The sequence below is a fragment of the Misgurnus anguillicaudatus genome, chromosome 22 (genome assembly GCF_027580225.2).
Source record: "Misgurnus anguillicaudatus chromosome 22, ASM2758022v2, whole genome shotgun sequence".
Classification (NCBI taxonomy): domain Eukaryota; kingdom Metazoa; phylum Chordata; class Actinopteri; order Cypriniformes; family Cobitidae; genus Misgurnus; species Misgurnus anguillicaudatus.
This window is the reverse complement of record NC_073358.2, coordinates 28387598-28408146: the sequence shown is the minus strand read 5'-3', so window position 1 is coordinate 28408146 and position 20549 is coordinate 28387598. Positions and strand designations below refer to the sequence as shown.

Here is a 20549-nt window from a genome sequence, read left to right as displayed (position 1 = left end):
GAAAATTCTAGACTTTTTTTAGTGCATGTGCCAAAGGTTTTGAATGCTTATATTGTCTGTATGAGAATTGGTCAGTGTTTTGGACATGATACCAGTTTATATTTATTCTTAAGTCTGTCTAACATATTTATACTAAAAGGAAAAAAGTAACATTTTAATTTCATGGGCGCTTTAATATTGTTGTTTTATTTTTGGCAGAGGTGGCTTTAAGATGCTTTTGCATCTGAGCTCCTCAATTTAATTCAGACGACTTAATATTTGTTTTTATTTAATTCTGTCTGATTTGAGATATGTTCTTCTATATAACAAATGAAACTCAATACTAAAAAAACTTTTTTTGATAATTCTGAGACATTTATATTATTTATATATAATGTGTAAAATATGCGTAAAAGGTGATATCATATAGATTTCATTAATAGTACCGTTGGCATTAACATAGGATACATCACACAAGATATTCTCTTATTCTCTAAAAATATATATTGAGTTAAAAAAAAGATCTACATTTCTAAAAGACAAGTTTAATAAAATGTTATTTGTCTTGCACAAAAGGTTCTTTGTAGTGGAAAAAGGTTTCTCAGAAATGGTTTTCTTAATAACCTTTGACTGAATGGCTCTTAGAGGAATGTAAATTGGTCTTTTTATGGCATGGCCGCCAATAACCCTTTTAAAACCTTTATTTTTAAGAATGTATGCGCATCTCCTCACCACCTGTCTCACATATCCACAGAAATGATCCAGGACATGCGTGTTGCAGATATGCCTTAAACATATCTGCCTGCTGTAGAATACTATTGACACTCAAATATTTGTATTATTATTCATCTGAAACTCCTAATCATATTATGCTTATTGTTCATCTGCTTTCTCGTCTACCCAAGACAACAAACATCCATAAAAACAGAACTCACTTTACATATGAGATGATAAAGAGAACTGAAAGCAACACTGTGTCTTGAGATAACTCTTCCAACACAAATAACATAAAATAACATAACATAATGCAGTTTTAATAATGCCTTTTTCTTGCTTTCTGTTTTGACTTCAAGTGTCCATGATTTACTCCTCTGTACCTGTCCTTGACTGACTGTCTTTACACACTTTATATATTTATTTGCAAATGTCTGTGGTCCTTAAGTCATTATTTATGAGGTCTTTCTTTGAAGATGCGTTGTGGATATGGCTCAATGAAAAGTTCTGAGGCACGCGTCGCTAATTACCATAACAACAGCACAGCGAGCGCGAGCGTGACCCACCTCCTTAAAGACACGCACACACACGAACGCTACAACATCTGCTCTGTCCTTCAAAATTAAATCAGGTTGTATAAGAACTGATATAATTGTAGGATATAGTTACATCTGTTACATTTTTGTTATTGCTTACATTAGGCACATAAATAATAAACTTTATAAATAAGTTATAATCAATGTAGAATAGCTGTAGGTGTTTTCCCCACCGCAACAGATGCCGGTTGGGTGCGTCCGGGCGGTTTGGGGCGGACAATAAGTGACCATGTGCCGCCTGTTAACATACAGCTGTTGGCTGACCCCCACAAAAGCGTCATGATGATATTTCTCCACCCATCCTCCAGTCTGCGCGTTTCTGCATGCAGCACTGCACAATAACACACATACACACACACACTTGCCCGCACAGACACAAAGAACGCTGCACATTAAAACTTGTGGCCTCCTTTGCCCACACGCGCCAATTGGTCACGTGGCCCAAGATTATGTTTTGTGAAGAGAGGAAGAATGGAAAGCTGAAACCTGGGATGGAAAAGTACGGCACACTTATTCAGTCAAACTTTTTTTTATTAATTAATTGGAAAGATTAGTACTCTGGGGCTGTCTGTTTAATTTAAAACACATAAAGGTGATTTATTAAAGGACCTAACAGCTGCAGTTTACAATTAATCTATAATAACAATGTATAAATAAAACACTATAAAATATTAAGTCACAACAAATTTTTTATTCAGTGCTTCTTCTGTAATTAATATCCTTAATACTAAAATTATATTGTGAAATGTAAGATTTTGACGTGCATATAGTGTCATTTACTAGCAATTGCAATTTTCATTTATTTGTTGCCATCAAGAAAAAGAGGGAACTGAGGATTAATAAACATTTCTTACAATATTTTACCTAAAAAATGCGATTCTTCAAGTTTGCATTCTTTCCCACTTTGTGCCCATCTGGTCTAAATAGGTGCAATTAAAATTTTCTGTGTAAATGCAATAAACAGCAATGTGGCTAACTTCAATCCCATCTACACCGCTGCCATATCGAGCGGATCAATTTAATCAGGCCAATATTATGGCATATGCTGCCTGTGACGTCATTCAGAGGGGGGCATGATGTATATAACGGTGCCCATTCATCAAGACATTCAATGAAGACGAACCGCACCGCGCAGAAGAACGGAGGTGAGAGACGAAGACCACAGCGGACTTTCATGGATGTGCCTAGGATTTAACAGAAACATCTTTCCATTTTTTATTTCTGGAGTCTACTTTAAAGCTTGGAAATTAACAGATGAAGATACCCTTCGCGTAAAGTTTTGGATTAACGGAGACACTCAAGCAGGATGGCGCATTTCTCTTTGTACTGCCTTCTGGCCCTTTCGTTTTTGCATTTGGTAAGGCTTACATTTAATTTATAGTTTCGTTTTTCTTTAAAGTAGCCTAGTGTATTGTGTTTATCACAAGATGTTGTGTATTATGTTTGTCAAAAGAGGCTGCGCTCACCTGTGGTTTCTCTGTTGTTGGGCAGGTGGCTTCATCTGGAGTGTTTGAATTGAAAGTTCACTCGTTCACAACATCACGGCGCTTTTGCAGGAGAACGCGAGACTGTAACATCTTTTTCAGAATTTGCCTTAAGCATTCAGAGGACGTGATCTCCGCCGAACCGCCGTGCACGTTCGGAACCGGACAGACGAGTGTCCTCCGAGCGGACCAGAGCTCTATAGCCAACAGCGCAGCCATCCGCGTGCCTTTTCACTTCAAGTGGCCGGTAAACTTTATTGACTTTTGTAACATTATTATACTGTCAGTCTAGCAAACTATGCTTAATTATTAGGCTACATGCTGCATTATGGTGTCTAGTCTATGTAGTAAGCTGGTCTGATTCAAACATTACATTTAGCAACTACATAGCACTCAACAAGATGCAGATATATTTATATTAGAGCATAAAGAATATGAAGCAAGTTTAAATATCAGTTAATTAGAAAAGGAAGTGAATATTGTTAAGATGGATATATGTAGTTAAGGTTTCGTTTCTCATCATGCTAAGTAAGCAAAGATCATGACCACAGTTTTAAAGAAGTCCAGTGTTTTTAATAATCCAACTTTGTTTTTAGGGTACATTCTCTCTTATTATTGAGGCATGGAATGCAGAATCTCCCAAAGAGCATCATGACTACACAGGTGGGTCAAAGATGCATGACAAATGCATGACAGAAAGCAAAGATACAATTGAAGTACACTGGTCTCATGGTAAATTTGTTCACAACAGAGAATCAAAACAACCTGATCAGTCGTTTGGCCACACGAAGACGCCTGGCGATTGGGGAAGACTGGTCACAGGATGTTCACTTTGGCGATCAGAGCGAGCTGCGTTACTCATATCATGTTTTCTGCGATGAGTCTTACTACGGCGAGGCATGTTCGGATTACTGCCGTCCCCGTGATGACACGCTGGGACATTATACCTGTGATGAGAATGGAAACAGGGAATGCTTGGAGGGATGGCGGGGAGACTACTGCTCTGACCGTGAGTGCCACCTGTGTACATGTCTTTGTGTCTCAGATGTCTGTTCAGTCCCTTGGGATAGTATGTCTGGTACGAAAAGAAATAGGCCCACCCCTTCTTGATTACTCTGTATTTATGTTTAAGTGTGAATGAATATGATGGTGTGTGTTGGAACCTGAGCAGCAGGGATACATCCCCCTTATCTGATTCTTAATGTGTATGTGCCTGATGGAAGCTGAGCGGCTTCTCCAGAGCTTCTGCACTTCTTTTGTTAGGGAGAACAAAGAAACTCAACAACAGATACATGCTAGAGAGTCATTCTGCGTGCGTGCGTGTGTGTGTGTGTGTGTGTGTGTGTGTGTGTGCACGCTTGTCCACAGCTCACATACAAAAGAGTGCATTACCTCTGTCAGCTCACCAGCTGCTGGCCCGACACTTAACACACCCATTCATCTGCCTTCTCCGGGGGGCGTGGTTTGTCTGTGTGTGGTGTGTGTGTGTGTGTGTGTAACCCCCCTCTTTCTCTCCTCCCACAGCCATCTGCTCTGCAGACTGCAGCGAGCGACACGGTTACTGCGAGTCACCTGGTGAGTGCAAGTGTCGTTTGGGGTGGCAGGGGCCGTCCTGCAGCGAGTGCGTGCATTACCCAGGATGTCTGCACGGGACCTGCTCGCAGCCGTGGCAGTGTGTGTGTAAGGAGGGCTGGGGCGGCCTCTTCTGTAACCAGGACCTCAACTACTGCACCAACCACAAGCCCTGTGCTAATGGCGCCACCTGCACCAACACTGGACAGGGCAGCTACACTTGCACCTGCCGACCGGGGTACGGTGGCACAAACTGTGAGCTGGAGATCAACGAGTGCGACTGTAACCCCTGCAAAAATGGAGGCAGTTGCAATGTAAGTCTAACGTCATGACATATGGTCGTTATGAGATGGCCATATGTCCTTTAAAAAAAATGTGTACAAAGGAGTTTAGATAGACAATGTCATACATTATATGTCCTGATTAATTACCCATTAATAGTGCATAATTTAAAATGTCTTAAAAATGTCTTAATCTTTTTATTTTAAATCAGTAAGTTTTAGGCTTTTAGACACGAATAATTATGTATATTATTCATAAAAAATATCATGCCTGCATTTAAGGTGCATATCCATATTTTAATTCAGAATACTTAAAATGCGGCATCTTAAAATTGTATGTTTCATGGATCTAGTCACATATGTACATTTTAAATAGATTGCTTATTTCTATGCAAAAGCTAGTAAATTCAGATGGTCAGATGTGGTTTATTTGCACTTAATAACCTAAATATATCTATTTCTGTCTTTGTAGGATTTGGAGAATGACTACTCCTGCACGTGTCCTCAGGGATTCTACGGGAAGAACTGTGAGATCATCGCGATGACATGCGCCGATGACCCTTGCTTTAACGGAGGGACATGTGAGGAGAAATTCACAGGTGGCTATGTTTGCCGCTGCCCCCCGACCTTTACTGGATCCAACTGTGAGAAGAGACTGGACCGCTGTAGCCACAAACCATGTGCTAATGGTAAGATTTTTACACTTTTTAGCAAAAAAGTTTTAAATAACTAAAAATGTAACATATTTATTTAATTATTAATTTATAACTGATGGCTGAATTCACTAGCAACACTTAAAGGTCTCTGTTAGAAATATTTTTATACCACCACATTTTCCAGATGCTCGATGATATTCTTCTCTTATTCTGATGTAACGCCGTTTTTTTCTGTTGTAGGTGGCGAGTGTGTGGATCTGGGTAGTAGTGCTCTGTGTCGATGCCGCCCTGGTTTCACCGGCTCCCGGTGCGAGACCAACACTGACGATTGCGCTCGCTATCCGTGCCAAAACGCTGGTACCTGCATTGATGGTGTTAATGACTACACCTGCACCTGCACGCTGGGCTTCACCGGTAAAAACTGCAGTCTCCGAGCAGACGCTTGTCTCACAAACCCGTGCCTAAATGGGGGAACGTGCTTCACACACTTCTCAGGGCCGGTGTGTCAGTGTGTGCCCGGATTCATGGGGCTGACCTGTGAGTTCCCTGTGCAGGGAAGTTTGGAGCTGATGTCGCCTAGAGCTGCACGCGCCTCCCCTTCAGCGATGGCAGTGTCGTGTGTGTTAGGTGTGCTGGCTGTGTTTTTGGGAGTGTGTGTGGGGCTGGTGGTGATCAGGAGAAGGAGACACAGGCTTCGTAGGCAGCAGCTGTGCGATTCTGTGTTTAATGATTTGGAGACGGTGAATAATATGGATAGGCAGCATTATCCTTATGACAGAAATTCATATAGTCAGGGGAAACCCTGCAACACTGAGGGCAGACTCAGTCTCTCATTGGCCGGCTCTAACACGCTGCCTGCAGGGCAGGACTTCTTGTGGAGTGCCGGAGGAGGGCTTAGATGAGACAACACAGATGTGTATTAATACCGAAACTAAACACGAACACTCTTGTGCATACACATGGGTAGTTGAGTGGAAAGTTGACATGTCCTGGGGTCTGACATACAATACTCCATTTATAACTATATTAAACAGGTTTTTTTTTTTTTGCAAACAACAGTAGACTATATTAAACAGCATTATTTATGAAGGTACTACATGGCTTATTTGTATATAAAAATCACTTTGCAGGATTATTTAAAATAAGTTAATAAAATGGGGAAGAAAGTCACTGAACATATTATGTGTCAACTACCCACTTACTAATGTACACACATGATGCACAGACACACACAAACATGCAGGGATAAGATTTTGGATGTAGCACTTGCTTTTGTCTTAATTTTTATGAATGACTGAATGAATGGATGGATGGATGAATGAAGTATTAACAACCGAATAAGGGATCTTCGCCATCTGTATGGGTGGACAACTCTGTAAACCAAAAAACGAAACCAACATGCACATGTGTGCTTGGCTCTGTAAATATCTGTTTTTATGAATACAGACGTAGAGCCCATAAAGTTGAACTGCCTTAGGTTACAGATCTCTATAGACAGAGAACTAATATCTTTATACAAAGATAAAGGGATTAACTAACTCTGTACAAAGAGAACTAAGTAAAGGAAATACCTCTATTCAAAGAGACACGAAACTAAAGTAAAACAGAAGAGCATTACTGGGTTAACCGCATTCCAGTGGAACTCTACTATAGGCTCAGTCTGTATAAAACGAATGAAAAACTGTCAAAGACCTTTTTCTAATAAGAATGAGAATATCACCTTCATTTCTATATTTTACTCAAAGTTTGCCCGAATGTTTCTCTCAACTTGATCTGCCACTGTTGTCATTCTCAAAAAAAAAATAATAATAATAATAATTAAGATATGTAGAGAATAAAAGCAAGCAGAACACAGTCAGGAATATGAGAAAACGTATGTTCTTAAGACCAAATGGAAAGGTTTTGCTCCAGTTTTGTATTGCGTATTAAGCAGTGTGTTTTTCCTCTAATGATACGGGGAAACGTTTGTCATTGAATCTTATGTTTAATTCTACATAAAAATCAGATTTTTCAAAGGAGTTTATGTCTATTTCTTTTGCCAGATATTTCCAATTAATTTAATCCTAAGTTTACACCTAAGTTTCTATTTTGCATTTTTGTACTTTTGCTTTCAATCATTGTCTTGTCTTTGTAAAAAAGTTTATGTTAATTTATTTTGTACATGTGCTTTGTTACGTTAATGAAAGTCTGAAATAAATTATATAAGAAAAGTCTGATTCTCTGTGTGGGTCATTCTACAGAAGCGTCCACTTTTGGTATGTCAAGGTGTCTTAAAATTGATTTCTTTTTCTAACATTTAAACTTAGACCACATTATTAGATTACTCTTTGACTACGAGTACACATAAATGACAGCTTAGTATTTTTTTATTTTTTGTGTGCATGTACTTAAAGACTGCATTCACAATTTTTTGTCACTGGTGTTACCTTACTTCTTTAGCAATATTAAATGTGTTTATTAAATGTGTTTATGAAATATTATTTTTTCAGCTTTAAAGCTTAATTCTTAAGTGTAGCAGATTTCAATTAATTTACAATTATCATCATGTCACATGTGAAAGATTTTATTTAATGTAAAAGAAAAAAAAAAACAGTAACACCAATTACACAACAAATCATCAGTCACTGGTGTTACTGATCTTTACTGGTGTTACCCATAAGCAAGGTAACAACAGTGACAGTAACACCAGTGACAATTTTCATGAAAACTGTATTTTATAAAATTACTGCTGCAAAGTATCAAACCACATGTTGTCAATCATTGTATACTTACTAAATTAAGTAGTTTAATCCATTTGTATAGTTTTTTGCAATTTCCAAACATTAAAGGAGGTCATACCACACAGCAAAATCTGGAACCTCAGAATAACTCTATAAGAGTTAATTTCAACACTTTAAAAGTGTCTCATGGGGTCCACTCCCAATAGAGCTATTTTAACACTTTTGAGTGTTAACAAAGTGTTAGCACATTGACTCTTTTAAAGTGTTAGCAATTGACACTATACAGAGTTAAGAATCTAACTATAAATTGACACTAATCAGTGTTAAATATTTTTTATTTGTAAAAAAAAAAACTCCCTCGGTGTAATTTGTTAACTCAAATGTAGTGTTATATTTTTTAATACTATGGTGTTAATATGGTAAATGTAAAGACAGAAACATATTACGGTACTTTTGGGTAAATTTTTTAACAGTTTTTTTAATGTAACAATACAGCAGTAAAATCTATCATTCTCATTAAAAAACTGTTAAGGTTTTTTTTTAAATGCCATCTGATCAACATTTATTTATGACAGAAAAATTGTCCTCAATGTGTCATGCATTTAAGTGTTCATTAAATTAACATATTAACATCCGAGACAACTAAAAAGCACATTCCCAATGTATAACAACAGTACAGATATTTATAAATGCAGTTTATGGGATGCTTCAGTTCATACAAATAAGTTTGACTTCATTTCAATCCAAAATCCATGTTTGTCTTCACATTATAACAGCAGAATATGATGAAGCACTAGCTGTAAGGTCCTCAGTCAGACCTTCAGACTGGATATTGAAGTTTCTGTTAATAAAACAAAAATAAAAGGGAAAAATGCATTATTAAAATTTAGAATTTACATACAGAACTCATTACAAAATACTTTGAAAATAGTTATACATTTATGTTTTGCACAAAATACTCACTTTGTTATAAAATTGCTCTTCGTCTGAAGACATTTTCATGTAGGCCTATTTTTGGGCTCCTCCAAAGTCCCCAAAGCAAATCTCCTGCACAAATTAACGGATTTAAAAACTTTTTTTTTTTAAACTAAAACAGCAAAAGCAAAAAACAACAAAAAACTCCCCAAAACATTATGAGCAGTGTTGGGGGTAACGCATTACAAGTAACTTGAGTTACGTAATAATATTACTTTTCTGACGTAACGAGTAAAGTAACGCATTACTTTTTAAATAATATTTGAGTTACTTTTTCAAAAAAGTAACTCAAGTTACCTTTTTTAGTTTAATTCATTTGATTTAAAAATATGTACTGAATTAAACTTAACGTATGCACTCTCTGTGCCTGTGTGGAAACAGTTTGAGTCAGAAACTGAGATGGCAGGCCAGAGCTAAACATTTTTTTGATGAAATATGCAATTTCTGAATGCAGAACTTTTCAGTCATAAAAACACCTGCAAGGCCTGAAAGAGATCAAGCTTTAGCCAAGAAAAAGTAACGCAAAAGTAACTAAAAGTAACGTAAGCATTACTTTCCATGAAAAGTAACTAAGTAATGCAATTAGTTACTTTTTTTGGGAGTAACTTAATATTGTAATGCATTACTTTTAAAAGTAACTTTCCCCAACACTGATTATGAGTATGAATTGCTCCATCTGACGTTAAGACCTAAACTCAACTGCCGCATTCATATATAGACATAACACATGACTCTTAATGTTAAACTTGATACTAACAGCAATATAAAACATAACACCTCACAACTCTCAAATGTTATTGATCAAAATTGTATTTATTGAACATTTACGTACCATTTAGAGTGAAAGAGATGACCTTCTGCTTGAACTGCATCATCCAAAAACACGGTTCATTGTGTGTTGTAAAAAGTGGGAGGTCTTCTCTATTTAACACCCTAAGAGTTAACAAACTCCACTAACAAAACACTGTAGGACTTGATTTTTTAAAAAAGTTGTAACACTCTGTTTTGACACCAACTCTTTATTTTTATATGTAAGGAATAATTGACGACGGGCCATTGAATTATAAGAAAATAATGCACACCAAGGTGGTAATGCGGCACGACGCGAAGCGGAGTGCCGTTACACCGCAGGTGTGCATTATTTTCGAATAATTCAAAGGACCGGAGTCAATTATTACGCTTATACCACGGTTAACACAAACATTGCTCTGGTGCCTATTTTTAAGACATTTGAAAAATTAGGTGTGCGGTTTACAGAAAAATAATCAACACCCATAGAGCATTTCTCGGCCAGTCAGAATGCAGCATTCAACAGACCCGTGGTATAAAGTTCAATAAAATAGTTTTAACTCAATCCAGTGGTAAATTAACTCCGAACTCTTTATATTTCCATTAACACCGTAATTTTAACTCTGCTAAATTTGCTGTGCAGTGACTTAAACTAAAAGCTTCATGTGAAATCATGAGATAAATGAGAAGATTTTTGATAACTGAAAAGAGACAGTGGACTTACCATGGACTTCTCTTCATCTCCAGGAAATTGAATGAAGGAAGTCAAGTAATGGCCTCAGTGTGGTTTTTATTTATTGAAATGGAAGAAAACACTGTTTTTGATCTCAAAATACAGCATTTTCCCTCTGTAAATGACTGTGGGGACGAGCACTTCTGTGGTGCTTGGAATTCTAATTAATTAATACAAATTAAATATTGCTACATTGATGGCTAAAGAATGTGTTATTGTTCAATTAACATATTGTTTCATTTTAAAATATAAAAATTGTAACCCTAAAGTGTTTTTCAAGTGTAATATTTTTGTAAAGGCTATAGGGACAGAAAAATTGACATTTCCGTAGAATGACACGTGACTTGTTCTGTCTACACCCAATAGCTATTTGATTGAAATATTGCAATTCATCATATTTATCCCATATTTAGCCTAATCATACATTTGTTTACATATTTTTGTTTATTATCTTTTAAATCCGTTTCTAACTTAATATCAGACATAATGCTAAGTAAGCAATGAATTGTTGTCCCATTACTGTGCATGTCCAATCATCTCACAGACCTCGCGCCACTCTGAGCTCAGCCTCATTCCGCGCCCTCCTCCACGCGCTCGCTCATTCCCGGACAACATGGCAGAGGAGACACATGACAGTCATTCCCCGGGTTTAGGTACCGCTCGAGAGCACGGGCTGCACCTGCAGAAGCGACAGGCTCGCGTCACGGTGAAATACAACCGCAAACAGCTTCAGAAAAGGCTTGACGTGGAGAAATGGATAGACGAAGCGCTCGAGGAGCTGTACGAGGGAAAGGTGAGTGCTCAGGTACAGGTGTGTATGTTGTTGACGCCGGCCTGGATTGGAAGATACAGTTTGATAAGATTTAATAAATCATGTGTTTTGTAATGGAAAACTTGAAAATGTAGGCTATACTAATACAGATACAACTGTCACGGCTGAAAATGCACATTCGTTTACTTTTTGTAAATATGAGATCCTCTGTGTGGTCAGTTTGCCCTTGGAAGTCAGACTTGTAAATGTTTCTATAAAACAATAGAATGAAAAAAAAGTCCGCTGCAATATTGGAATAATTTTGATTGTCTGATGAATAAATAATATGCAATTTGTGACCCTGCCTGTAAAAACCCAGCTTAAGTCATTTTTGGGATTTATGTCTTGTAAAATCATCCTGCAGTGCATAATGTAAAGAAGATTCTGGTAAAATATATTAATGCTGATTAAAAATGGCCATGTCAAAAATTGTAAGCAAATGTTGATTCTCCTAATCTCATAATTTTACATTTTAAGACTTTAGCCAAGACTTTACAGGCATGGTCACATTCTTGGTTTTTGAAAAGTCTGCTTTTGTGTCCCGTTCCCATATCTGAAGAATAATGGCACGCACTGCCTCCTGACATGGAGCAACATTGTTGTCCAAGTTGAACCTTATAAATCTCTTCATAGTCAAATTTTTTTTAAGTCTTTGTTAGTGTAAGAGTGTGATTAATGTTTTGAGTACATAAATGTGAGATAACGATATTTAGATTTAAATGTTGGCTGCCCATAAAAGGTGAGAAAGACCAGGCCTCTGGAGGTACCGGGGGAGGTTCTGCTTACTCTCCCTCAATTACGGACAGGGATCACTTGGTTCTACTGCTACCTTACATGGACTCCCCCTGAGAAGCAGTCCGCAACTGCAACAAGCCGGAAGTTAAAACATAAGCTGTTTGTATGAAGCTTGAAGCTGTCCCACAGTAAAACAGGACTGCGATGGCCCTTGGGAATTGTGTAATGTGATCTGTTATCTCGATTTCCTTTTCTTCTCATGGGATTCAGCTGACGTGTAGAATAAAGTTTTCCACTGTAATTATGGAAAACTCATGGAAGTTTGAAACTGCCTAATTTATGAGATGCATAAAATTAGCTTGAAACGTAGAGATACCTGACAGAGGCTGCGTGTACATGCACCAAAATTTGGTCAATCCGACTGAATTTAATCTGATTGAAGGTTATGACAATACAGTTTACATGTACTCTAAACATTGCAATCTGATTAAAATGTTCGTTTACATGTACATATAATCCGAACCAAATGTCTGCGCAAGGGCACAGCCAGGGTTACCAGATTCGCGTATAAAAAACATCCCAAAGGACATTTCAATAGTTCGCCTGCCCATTCAGAACTTAATGATTAATGGTAAACTTGGCTTGCTATCCTCAAAGGGAGCTTTGCAACTGAGTTCTGAACCTTTAGAGAGCTCGAACCTGAGGCTGGGGCTTGAGACCCAAGTTCAGCCCCGAACCCCCCTTGCAACAGAACTGCACAGAGGAAGAAAGAGAACAGTGAAGTAGGAGATGGGGAGAAGGAGGGATGGCAGAAAAATTGCAGCTGGACCCGGAGGCCTGAAGGCTGCCTTATATACGCCCATAATAATGATTGACAGGCCTGAACGTTTAGAATTACAATTCACGTATTCACGGCCTAAATACCAATAACTAATCAACAAAATCCTTTTATCTTTAATCTGCAGAAGAAAAAAAATTGTTGAAAACAGTTTAAACAGTAGCCTAAATCTAAACCCGGAAAAAGCAGAGGACTTGGCAACGCCACGCTTGCGCACAGCATCTCTTGTCGAATTCACGCTTTATCTCTGGCAAAAAGTCAAAGCCGAGTTGGAGAAAGTTGTTCTTAAAAAGTTTTCAGATATGAAAACAATGCTATTTTATTGCTTTATGTAGCCTAATGTTATGAAACTACACATGAACGCATGTAGAGCACGTGACCCCATTACCTTAAAGGGACTCCCATTTGCATTAAGCTTTGTACAGTTAGAACCCCAGTCATGTTTTGCAATGGTCGTGCATCATTTCCTCAGTTGCCGCTGAGACAGGAAAAATACAGATTTTAGTGTTGCACTTCCTTATTTCAATGATGTAAAAATCATCATTTTGCATCATTGAAAGCAGGAAGTCCAATATCTTTGTTGAGGGGGGTGAGGCTACAAACACTCCTTTTCTCTGTCAAATAGGCACCAAATTCTAAATGTATGTTACATTTCGTCTACAAATATGACGCACTTTCAATAAAGATTAATGTTTCTACGGGTGAAATTCTCCTTTATTAAAGCAACACTATGTAGTTTTTTTACCTTTAAATAATGTCTCTAAAATTATTTCAGTGATAGAACAACTTTTAACTGGACAAATTGTACTGTTGCTGCAACCTGAGCAGCCTCCTAGCTGCTACAAGCACACTCTGAAAGTGGCGGTGGAGGGTAGGAAACACAGCCCCACCCCTACCCCCGCCTGCAGAAGAGTGTCTGATACCAGGCACTGTTGCGCTTTTCAACCACATGGGGGAGCTGTAAGTCATTTTTACATGGAAACTACATAGTGTTGCTTTAATGCGTGTTGCCATTGCATGTTTCTATGATGAGAATCATGTGATACCTAAATAGAGGTAAATATTAGACGTGAACTTGAGCACAATTTTATCTGATTGACAAAATACTATGATTCCCATGCATACTTTTTTCCCTCTGATCGGATCACAGATCGGACTACACCACCTCTTTCAATACGATCAAAACTTGGATCCGATTGACCTCAACCGTATTGATTAAAGTGTTTACATGTAGGCTTTTCAATACAATTCAGCCATCAATACGATTAGAAACGGATTTTTTTGTTGGTGGATACTCGCGTAGTGGTGCCAACTCTGTGTTTTGGATGTGATTGTTGTACTACATAGACTAAAGTTAGACCCTGTCTGTAAAATCTAGGCTAAAGTCTCATAATTTAAAGTTTAATTTTACTCCTTGAGTTCACATTTCACATATCTTTGACATGGCCTTACTCAGTCAATATGAAAGATATCAAGGCTTTATTTGAACAGAATGTTCTTTGTGTGATGACTTTATGTAGAAAATGGTAAATCACAAAACAACTACTTTAGCCAGGTTTTCACAGACTGAGTTATATTTGTCTTTTGTCTTTATATTCTTATGCTTGAAGTATATTTCAAAGTGTTTTTTATGTTGTTGGTTTAAGTTGAAGGACATGCCAGAGGAGGTGAGCATTGATGATTTGTTGGAGCTCCCAAGTGATGAAGCGCGAACGCAAAAACTACAGGTCCCATAATCCACCTTCTCAATCACACTAAATTCTGTGTTTGTGTTTCTGACCAAAGTCTGAAATGCACTACAATTAAATTATTATTATTATTATTATTATTATTATTATTATTATTATTATTATGTTTTTCAATACATTAGGAATATACTAATATATAAAAATTAATGTGTTGTTGTTGTTGTTTTACAGGTTCTTCTGCAAGGCTGCACCAGCAGTACGGAGGTACTCTCAGATTCACGCTCTCTCTCTCTTTCTCTCTCTCTCTTTTTCTCTCTCTCTCTACCTCATTCATTCTGTCCCATCTGTTATTCAACATGTACACTTTTTCTCTATCAGTTTTTATTGTGTTTCTTCTTATTCCCTTTTTCTGTCTGAGGGACATTGCAGTGACTGACACTCGTTTCCACGTTTTTCTCACAATGGTCGTTCGTCCCTTTTTGTCTTTCTCTCTCTCTCCTCGTCCTTTTGCCCTCTATTTGTACAAAGACATTCTTTCATTAGGACTCTTTAACAATGTTTACTGTCAGCCTTTTGGTTAGTGTGTGTGTACACGATTGTTACTTTGTGAGTGTGTGTACTGTATGTTAGCACAGAATTGCGCCTGTGTGTGTGTGTGTGTCGTTGGGTAAGCTAGTGCTGAGGTGCTGACGCATCATGGAGACTCAGCAGAGAGGAATGTCTAAAGAAACTTGCTCAGCTTTCATGTGTGAGACATAGCAGTGCAAAATTCTTACCATTTCTAGGTTGACTGTTCAAGACTTTGAGGCTTAACAGTATAAACATTTAAAACGCTGACCGGTAAAACACATAAATGTGTGCATAGTATGCATTTTTGTGTGTTTAGATATTTCATGACTACCTATAATTACATATTTTGTTTTGTTGATACATTTCATAACTATTACTAAGGTTTGGTTTTGTTTATTTTATAAATATTGGTTAAATATGACATTTGTTGGGTCAACAAAAATACTCCCATGAATTCTAGCAGCAGCCCTGGATCCATCAACGTGTTTCATCTGGGAACTTTGTTGTAAGACTGCCAAACTTCTGGATGCTGACATAGTTTAATTATGGAGACATTTCTATATGTGTCCTGAACCACCAGATGTCACAAACTACAACCTGTGATTTAAGTGAACGAATTACAGTCACTCTTCTATACGTTTTAGAGGATATTTACATGTGGGTCCTCTCATTATCAGACCAAATGTTAATATTCTCATGTGTGTGCATACCAGTTCAACCAGGGTTAATCTGCGCATGTGTTATGTGTTCAGGGCTTCATTGCTGAGTTATTGCAGAAGCTGCAGGGTCTCCACAAACAGGAAGAGTTGCAGAATGAGGGAGTCGAGCATCCTTGCCTTCATGCGTACCCACATCACCATGGTAACATCCATCATCCCAGAGACAACCATCAACAACGAACCCATCAAACACTGTGATTGTATTCCAGCAATTGTGGTCAATGGACTGAGCTCTCTAACACACAGACTCTGGACACGCATACTGAACTCTGTTTGTTTACAAACTCATATTAGTAGTAATTAACTGAATTAAGTTGTGAATTGCCATCACTGTTTGTAAGTGAATATATGCTTGTATAGAAAATGTGTGCATTGCTTATACTTGTTTTGTGACTGAAGTTTGATTGACAGCAAACCTGCATCCTGTTAGTCTCACCGTTTCAAGCTAAATCTGGTGATTATGATTGTTATAAAGTTTTCATTCTCTGCAACTTCACAATAGTTTACACCTTACTTTGTTATATATGTATGGAAATATTAACATCTTTAATTATATTTTATAAACTGTTTGATTTCATTAAATTAAAAGTTAATAAAAAAGTAACAATTATTTTGAATCTTAGCGTCATTAATGTCAGAAGGGTGTGTTTTACACTTATTTTTTTACAGTCTGTGATTTTACATTAAGCAGACTGCGCTGCAACTCGTCGTCCACCAGGGGGCAGAAGTAACACAAAAGAAGAGTCGCACCCATTTCTCCGCACATGCACTAATACAGGCACCAAACTACATAACTGTATGGCAAAAAGTAAAGGTAATTTGATTGTTTTTCTTTTGCGTTTTAATAATGTTTCTTAAAAATATTTCTTAAAAATATACAATAAGTTACTACGAAAAATATCTTGGCGCGAGACTAAACTTTTTACCTCAATTTTTTGCAGCTCGTCACACTTTGTCGCAAATATTGCCTCTTTTTATAGGAAGACTTTGTCTGTGAAATACAGGATATAATAATAATCTAATGTAAATTATGACATTATGAGCACCAAAGTTTAATTTCACTCGTTGATTTTACTTTAATTTCAATGTTTGTTTATGCATAAGCTGTTTTTAGCTTGTCTCCCAGCTTGGGTTTTGCTAGCAAGCTGGTCTAGTGTGTTTTGGTCACTTTTTAAGATGGTCTAGCTGGACTTAGCTGGTCAGGCTGGAAGACCAGCTGAACCAGCTTTGCCAGGCTGGGAGGACCAGCTAAAACTAGCTACCAGCTTGTGCTGGTCTTAGCTGGATTTTCAGTAACGTTAGGTTGGTTTTACTCAGTAAATCATTAATTAAAATATCAAGGTAGTAGCTAAATCACAGGCAGCTTCAACATGTTTCATTGACTCTTTTTCGCATCTTCCCACATTAAAAAACTGTAGTATGCCATAGAAATTACTACACTTTGTTAAATTAATGTATCCTACAGAATACATTACAGAGTTCATAAACACTATATTACGGAAATTCACCAAAGTTTGCCTAAGTAAATACTATACCGAATACTATTTAGATTTGTGATGTGTTTAGCAAGGCTGCTGAATTTCTGAATCTGCAAACTATTCAAAATCCTTTGGCCAATTATGTACATAAATAATTGAATTCAAAGGTCCCGTTTTTTCTGTGTTTTTGAAGCTATGATTGCGTTTAAAGGTGACATAGAATGATGAACGGGATATTTATCCTTGTACTACTGTGATGTAACGTGTAGACGACAAAATTTTGTTTGGGTCTGTGTCTTAGAATCATACTAAAAACCTCTCTCAGAAAGCTATATTAAGGGGGCGTGCACACCAAAGCTTTTACGCCCGTGGCCGGTGCATGTTTTCAATTGTTTCCGATGGAAACTCAGCGTTTTTCAAATAAGCCAGCATCTAGCGGTTTTCTTCCGCGCTGAAAACCGGCGCTCAGCAGTTTTTTCGCGCTCAGCGTTGAGCGCCGAGAGTTGAAAAATATTCAACTTTGGGTGAAAAGCTTGGGTGAAACATTACCACAGCAACCAACCGGCTCACAGCTAAAGTATAACAGCTACTAAAGCACTCAGCTAAAGAAAGCTGGCACTCAGCTGAAAAAACAGCTGGCATTCGGCGTTGTCCAGGCGTTTTCAGACGCGTTTAAAAGTTTTGGGGTGCACAACCCCTAAGAACTCTCGGCGCTCAGAGCTGTGCGCTGAAAAAAACGCTGAGCGCCGGTTTTCAGCGCGGAAGAAAACCGGTAGATGCTGGCTTATTTGAAAAACCCAGAGCTTCCATTGGAAACAATTGAAAACATGCGCCGGCCACGGGCGTAAAAGCTTTGGTGTGAATGCCCCCTTAGGGTGGGGGATATTAAACACATAGTTTTGCACCTATGTGGTGTCCCTTTGGACTTAACTGGCAACCTTATTATGAAATGCAAGCACTTGCCACTGACTATAGCTGCCTTTGCTGCCACTCCAAAGAATGTAAACTTCACTGTTTTCAGAACATGGACAGACCAAAATTTTACAGATCACACCTCGGAACGCGACTCGCCATTTCGCCTTGAACTTCGCGAACACTGCTGCAATTAACTTTATTCTCTGTCACCTTTAAAGTGTGCAATATAACGTGTTCATGTATCATCTGTGAAATAGGAAAAACTAAGTATTTTTGACACAATTTATCTCTGTAGTGCTGTTTTCAGTCTTAAAAACGAGCCGATGTCATCCTTGTTCTATGAAGTCCCTCCTTCAGAAATACATAATGAGTTCTGATTGTGTGGTTTGTTTAGTGTGTTGTGATTCAAAAGCAGCTTAGCTTAGCCTGAACCGTTTGAGCTTAGTTGGCGGCTGACGTATTCCTGTGGGCGCAGTTTAGTCAAACACTTTTGCTTTGACGTAATTCAACCGGTAAGTAGTAATCGTCTTATTTATGCTCTTACAGCAACATTACAGGTTTCAAAATCTCCTATTTGGGTGGGAGCAAAAAAGCGCTGTTTTCATAGGTGTATCTTGAACAATCAAATCAAAAATCAAAGCTCGGTCTTAGGAGGTTAAATGTAAATGAGTTACTGCCCTCACTCCTTTCCCAACAGACAATAAGTACTTTGGGTTAAAAATAGATTTGATTCCTGTGAATACAGTCTGAGACAATAGTATCTTAAGCTGCATTAGTGCTACAATGTGCTAAAAAAACTGAAAAGCTTTTGGGTAAAATTAACCGGTCAGTCAGTGGTCGTGGGTGGGGCTTTGTTAGTGTGACTTCACATTAAAGGCTCTCTAAGCGAATCTGCGAGACGTTAGTTATTGTTGACGTTTGAAAGTGTTTTCAAACAGACTGAGCGTAGCTAACTCCTCCCCCTCCCTTCCGTGCTTTCATGAACGCGTCCAACCCCCACCCCCAAATCCTTTTTGTCGTTTATTGGCTGGAATACTTTGTTTTGTTTTGTGATGCTAGGTTTGGCCACTATGTTGATATTGCCGTTTGCGAAGCTTGGGCTGTCTACAGAGATGGCGTTTTTTTACAGTTTGATCAGCGAACAGGTAGCAAGCAGATAGTGAGGAGATAGTTCCGGTATGTAACAAAAAATGTTTTATGGTCTAAAACGCTTCAATTCGCTTAGAGCACCTTTAACAAAAGAATCAAAACAGCATAACCCCATTCACACAACACTTTGATCCCAGAAAATTTCCATCAAATTGTCAGAGTGCCTCCTGTGTGAACACAAACACGTCCCGTAAATGTTCTGGGATCGCTCCCATAAAGGGGACCAAGTAACATTGCCGTAACAAAACGAAATGTCTGAAAACTGGACTGAAGCAAAGGTCAGAGGGTTCCTGGAATATCCACCGTTAAGCTGAAATCATTCACCAGCAGGAGTGCCACACGCTTCTTATGATCGTATCATAAACAAAAATGTTCCCACGTGGTTTCTCAAGAGATAAATCATGGATAATAAGCAAACGTTGGACTCCGCTGAGAAAAAAACTACCAAGTGCAGGACTTTAAATACATCATGTGTCTTTACGGCATGTGTGTGAATGCACGCACAGATTCTGGAAAATCATTGGCAGTGTGAAAGAACCAAAAATCAAACGATCCTGGACAAATCCCAGATGCATTTTTGTGTATTTTCCATGATGTCTGTGTGAAAAGGGCTCATGTCTAATCAGAATACTTTGGATTAATGGGGTTTGAAAAAAGAAAAAGGTGGATTTTTTTCATTGTAGGGTGGTTGTGTTCACACACTGCCAACACACATTTATGTCCAAACAATTTGTAAAAGTGGATTTTGCATAATATGTGCCCTTTAAGATTACATTTGGATTTTATTTAAATTTATTGTGATTCTGTATAATGGCGATGTTCCCATGGTGGTACAAAAGCCAAAATCATGTGGCACATGTGCAGTTTGCCTACTAAAGTTTTTACGGGTTTATTTACGGCAAAGTAGATACATTTGAGTTGTAGCAAATGATTGGAAAATGAATGTGCTTTATGGATCTGACATTGAGTGAAATCAAAATGCTCTTTTATTATCATCATTGTGAATCACATAATCACTGTTACCTCTGTTTATGTGTGCAAGGGGGATCTCATTTATATATATTGACTGTGCATGTAAATGTATACACGTGTTGCATGTATACAGTTTTTTGTGTGTGTAAATGGCAGTGTGTATGTGTGTGTGTGT

General features: G+C 37.9%; 2 protein-coding genes across 2 annotated transcripts; both read left to right on the top strand.

The window, feature by feature from the left end:
* Positions 1-209: 209 nt before the first annotated feature.
* dlb (deltaB) lies at positions 210-7493 on the top strand. Its single transcript, XM_055199706.2, has 7 exons — positions 210-2646; positions 2781-3020; positions 3370-3436; positions 3525-3782; positions 4298-4659; positions 5099-5315; positions 5523-7493. The coding sequence occupies exons 1-7, from the start codon at positions 2596-2598 to the stop codon at positions 6182-6184; spliced, it is 1857 nt and encodes a 618-aa protein (XP_055055681.2). The 5' UTR covers positions 210-2595; the 3' UTR covers positions 6185-7493.
* A 3531-nt stretch (positions 7494-11024) lies between these two features.
* On the top strand, positions 11025-16470 carry ppp1r14aa (protein phosphatase 1, regulatory (inhibitor) subunit 14Aa). Its single transcript, XM_055199707.2, has 4 exons — positions 11025-11292; positions 14530-14610; positions 14803-14835; positions 15894-16470. The coding sequence occupies exons 1-4, from the start codon at positions 11113-11115 to the stop codon at positions 16056-16058; spliced, it is 459 nt and encodes a 152-aa protein (XP_055055682.1). The 5' UTR covers positions 11025-11112; the 3' UTR covers positions 16059-16470.
* Positions 16471-20549: the final 4079 nt, after the last annotated feature.

What these genes read in the sequence shown, in the direction of transcription:
- ppp1r14aa (XM_055199707.2), top strand. Translation starts at nt 11,113, where the DNA reads ATGGCAGAGGAGACACATGACAGTCATTCCCCGGGTTTAGGTACCGCT. An exon ending in AGGAGCTGTACGAGGGAAAG is followed by an intron (nt 11,293 to 14,529) that starts GTGAGTGCTCAG and finishes TGTTGGTTTAAG; the next exon opens with TTGAAGGACATGCCAGAGGA. An exon ending in CGCGAACGCAAAAACTACAG is followed by an intron (nt 14,611 to 14,802) that starts GTCCCATAATCC and finishes GTTGTTTTACAG; the next exon opens with GTTCTTCTGCAAGGCTGCAC.
- dlb (XM_055199706.2), top strand. Translation starts at nt 2,596, where the DNA reads ATGGCGCATTTCTCTTTGTACTGCCTTCTGGCCCTTTCGTTTTTGCAT. An exon ending in CCCTTTCGTTTTTGCATTTG is followed by an intron (nt 2,647 to 2,780) that starts GTAAGGCTTACA and finishes GTTGTTGGGCAG; the next exon opens with GTGGCTTCATCTGGAGTGTT. An exon ending in CTTTTCACTTCAAGTGGCCG is followed by an intron (nt 3,021 to 3,369) that starts GTAAACTTTATT and finishes CTTTGTTTTTAG; the next exon opens with GGTACATTCTCTCTTATTAT.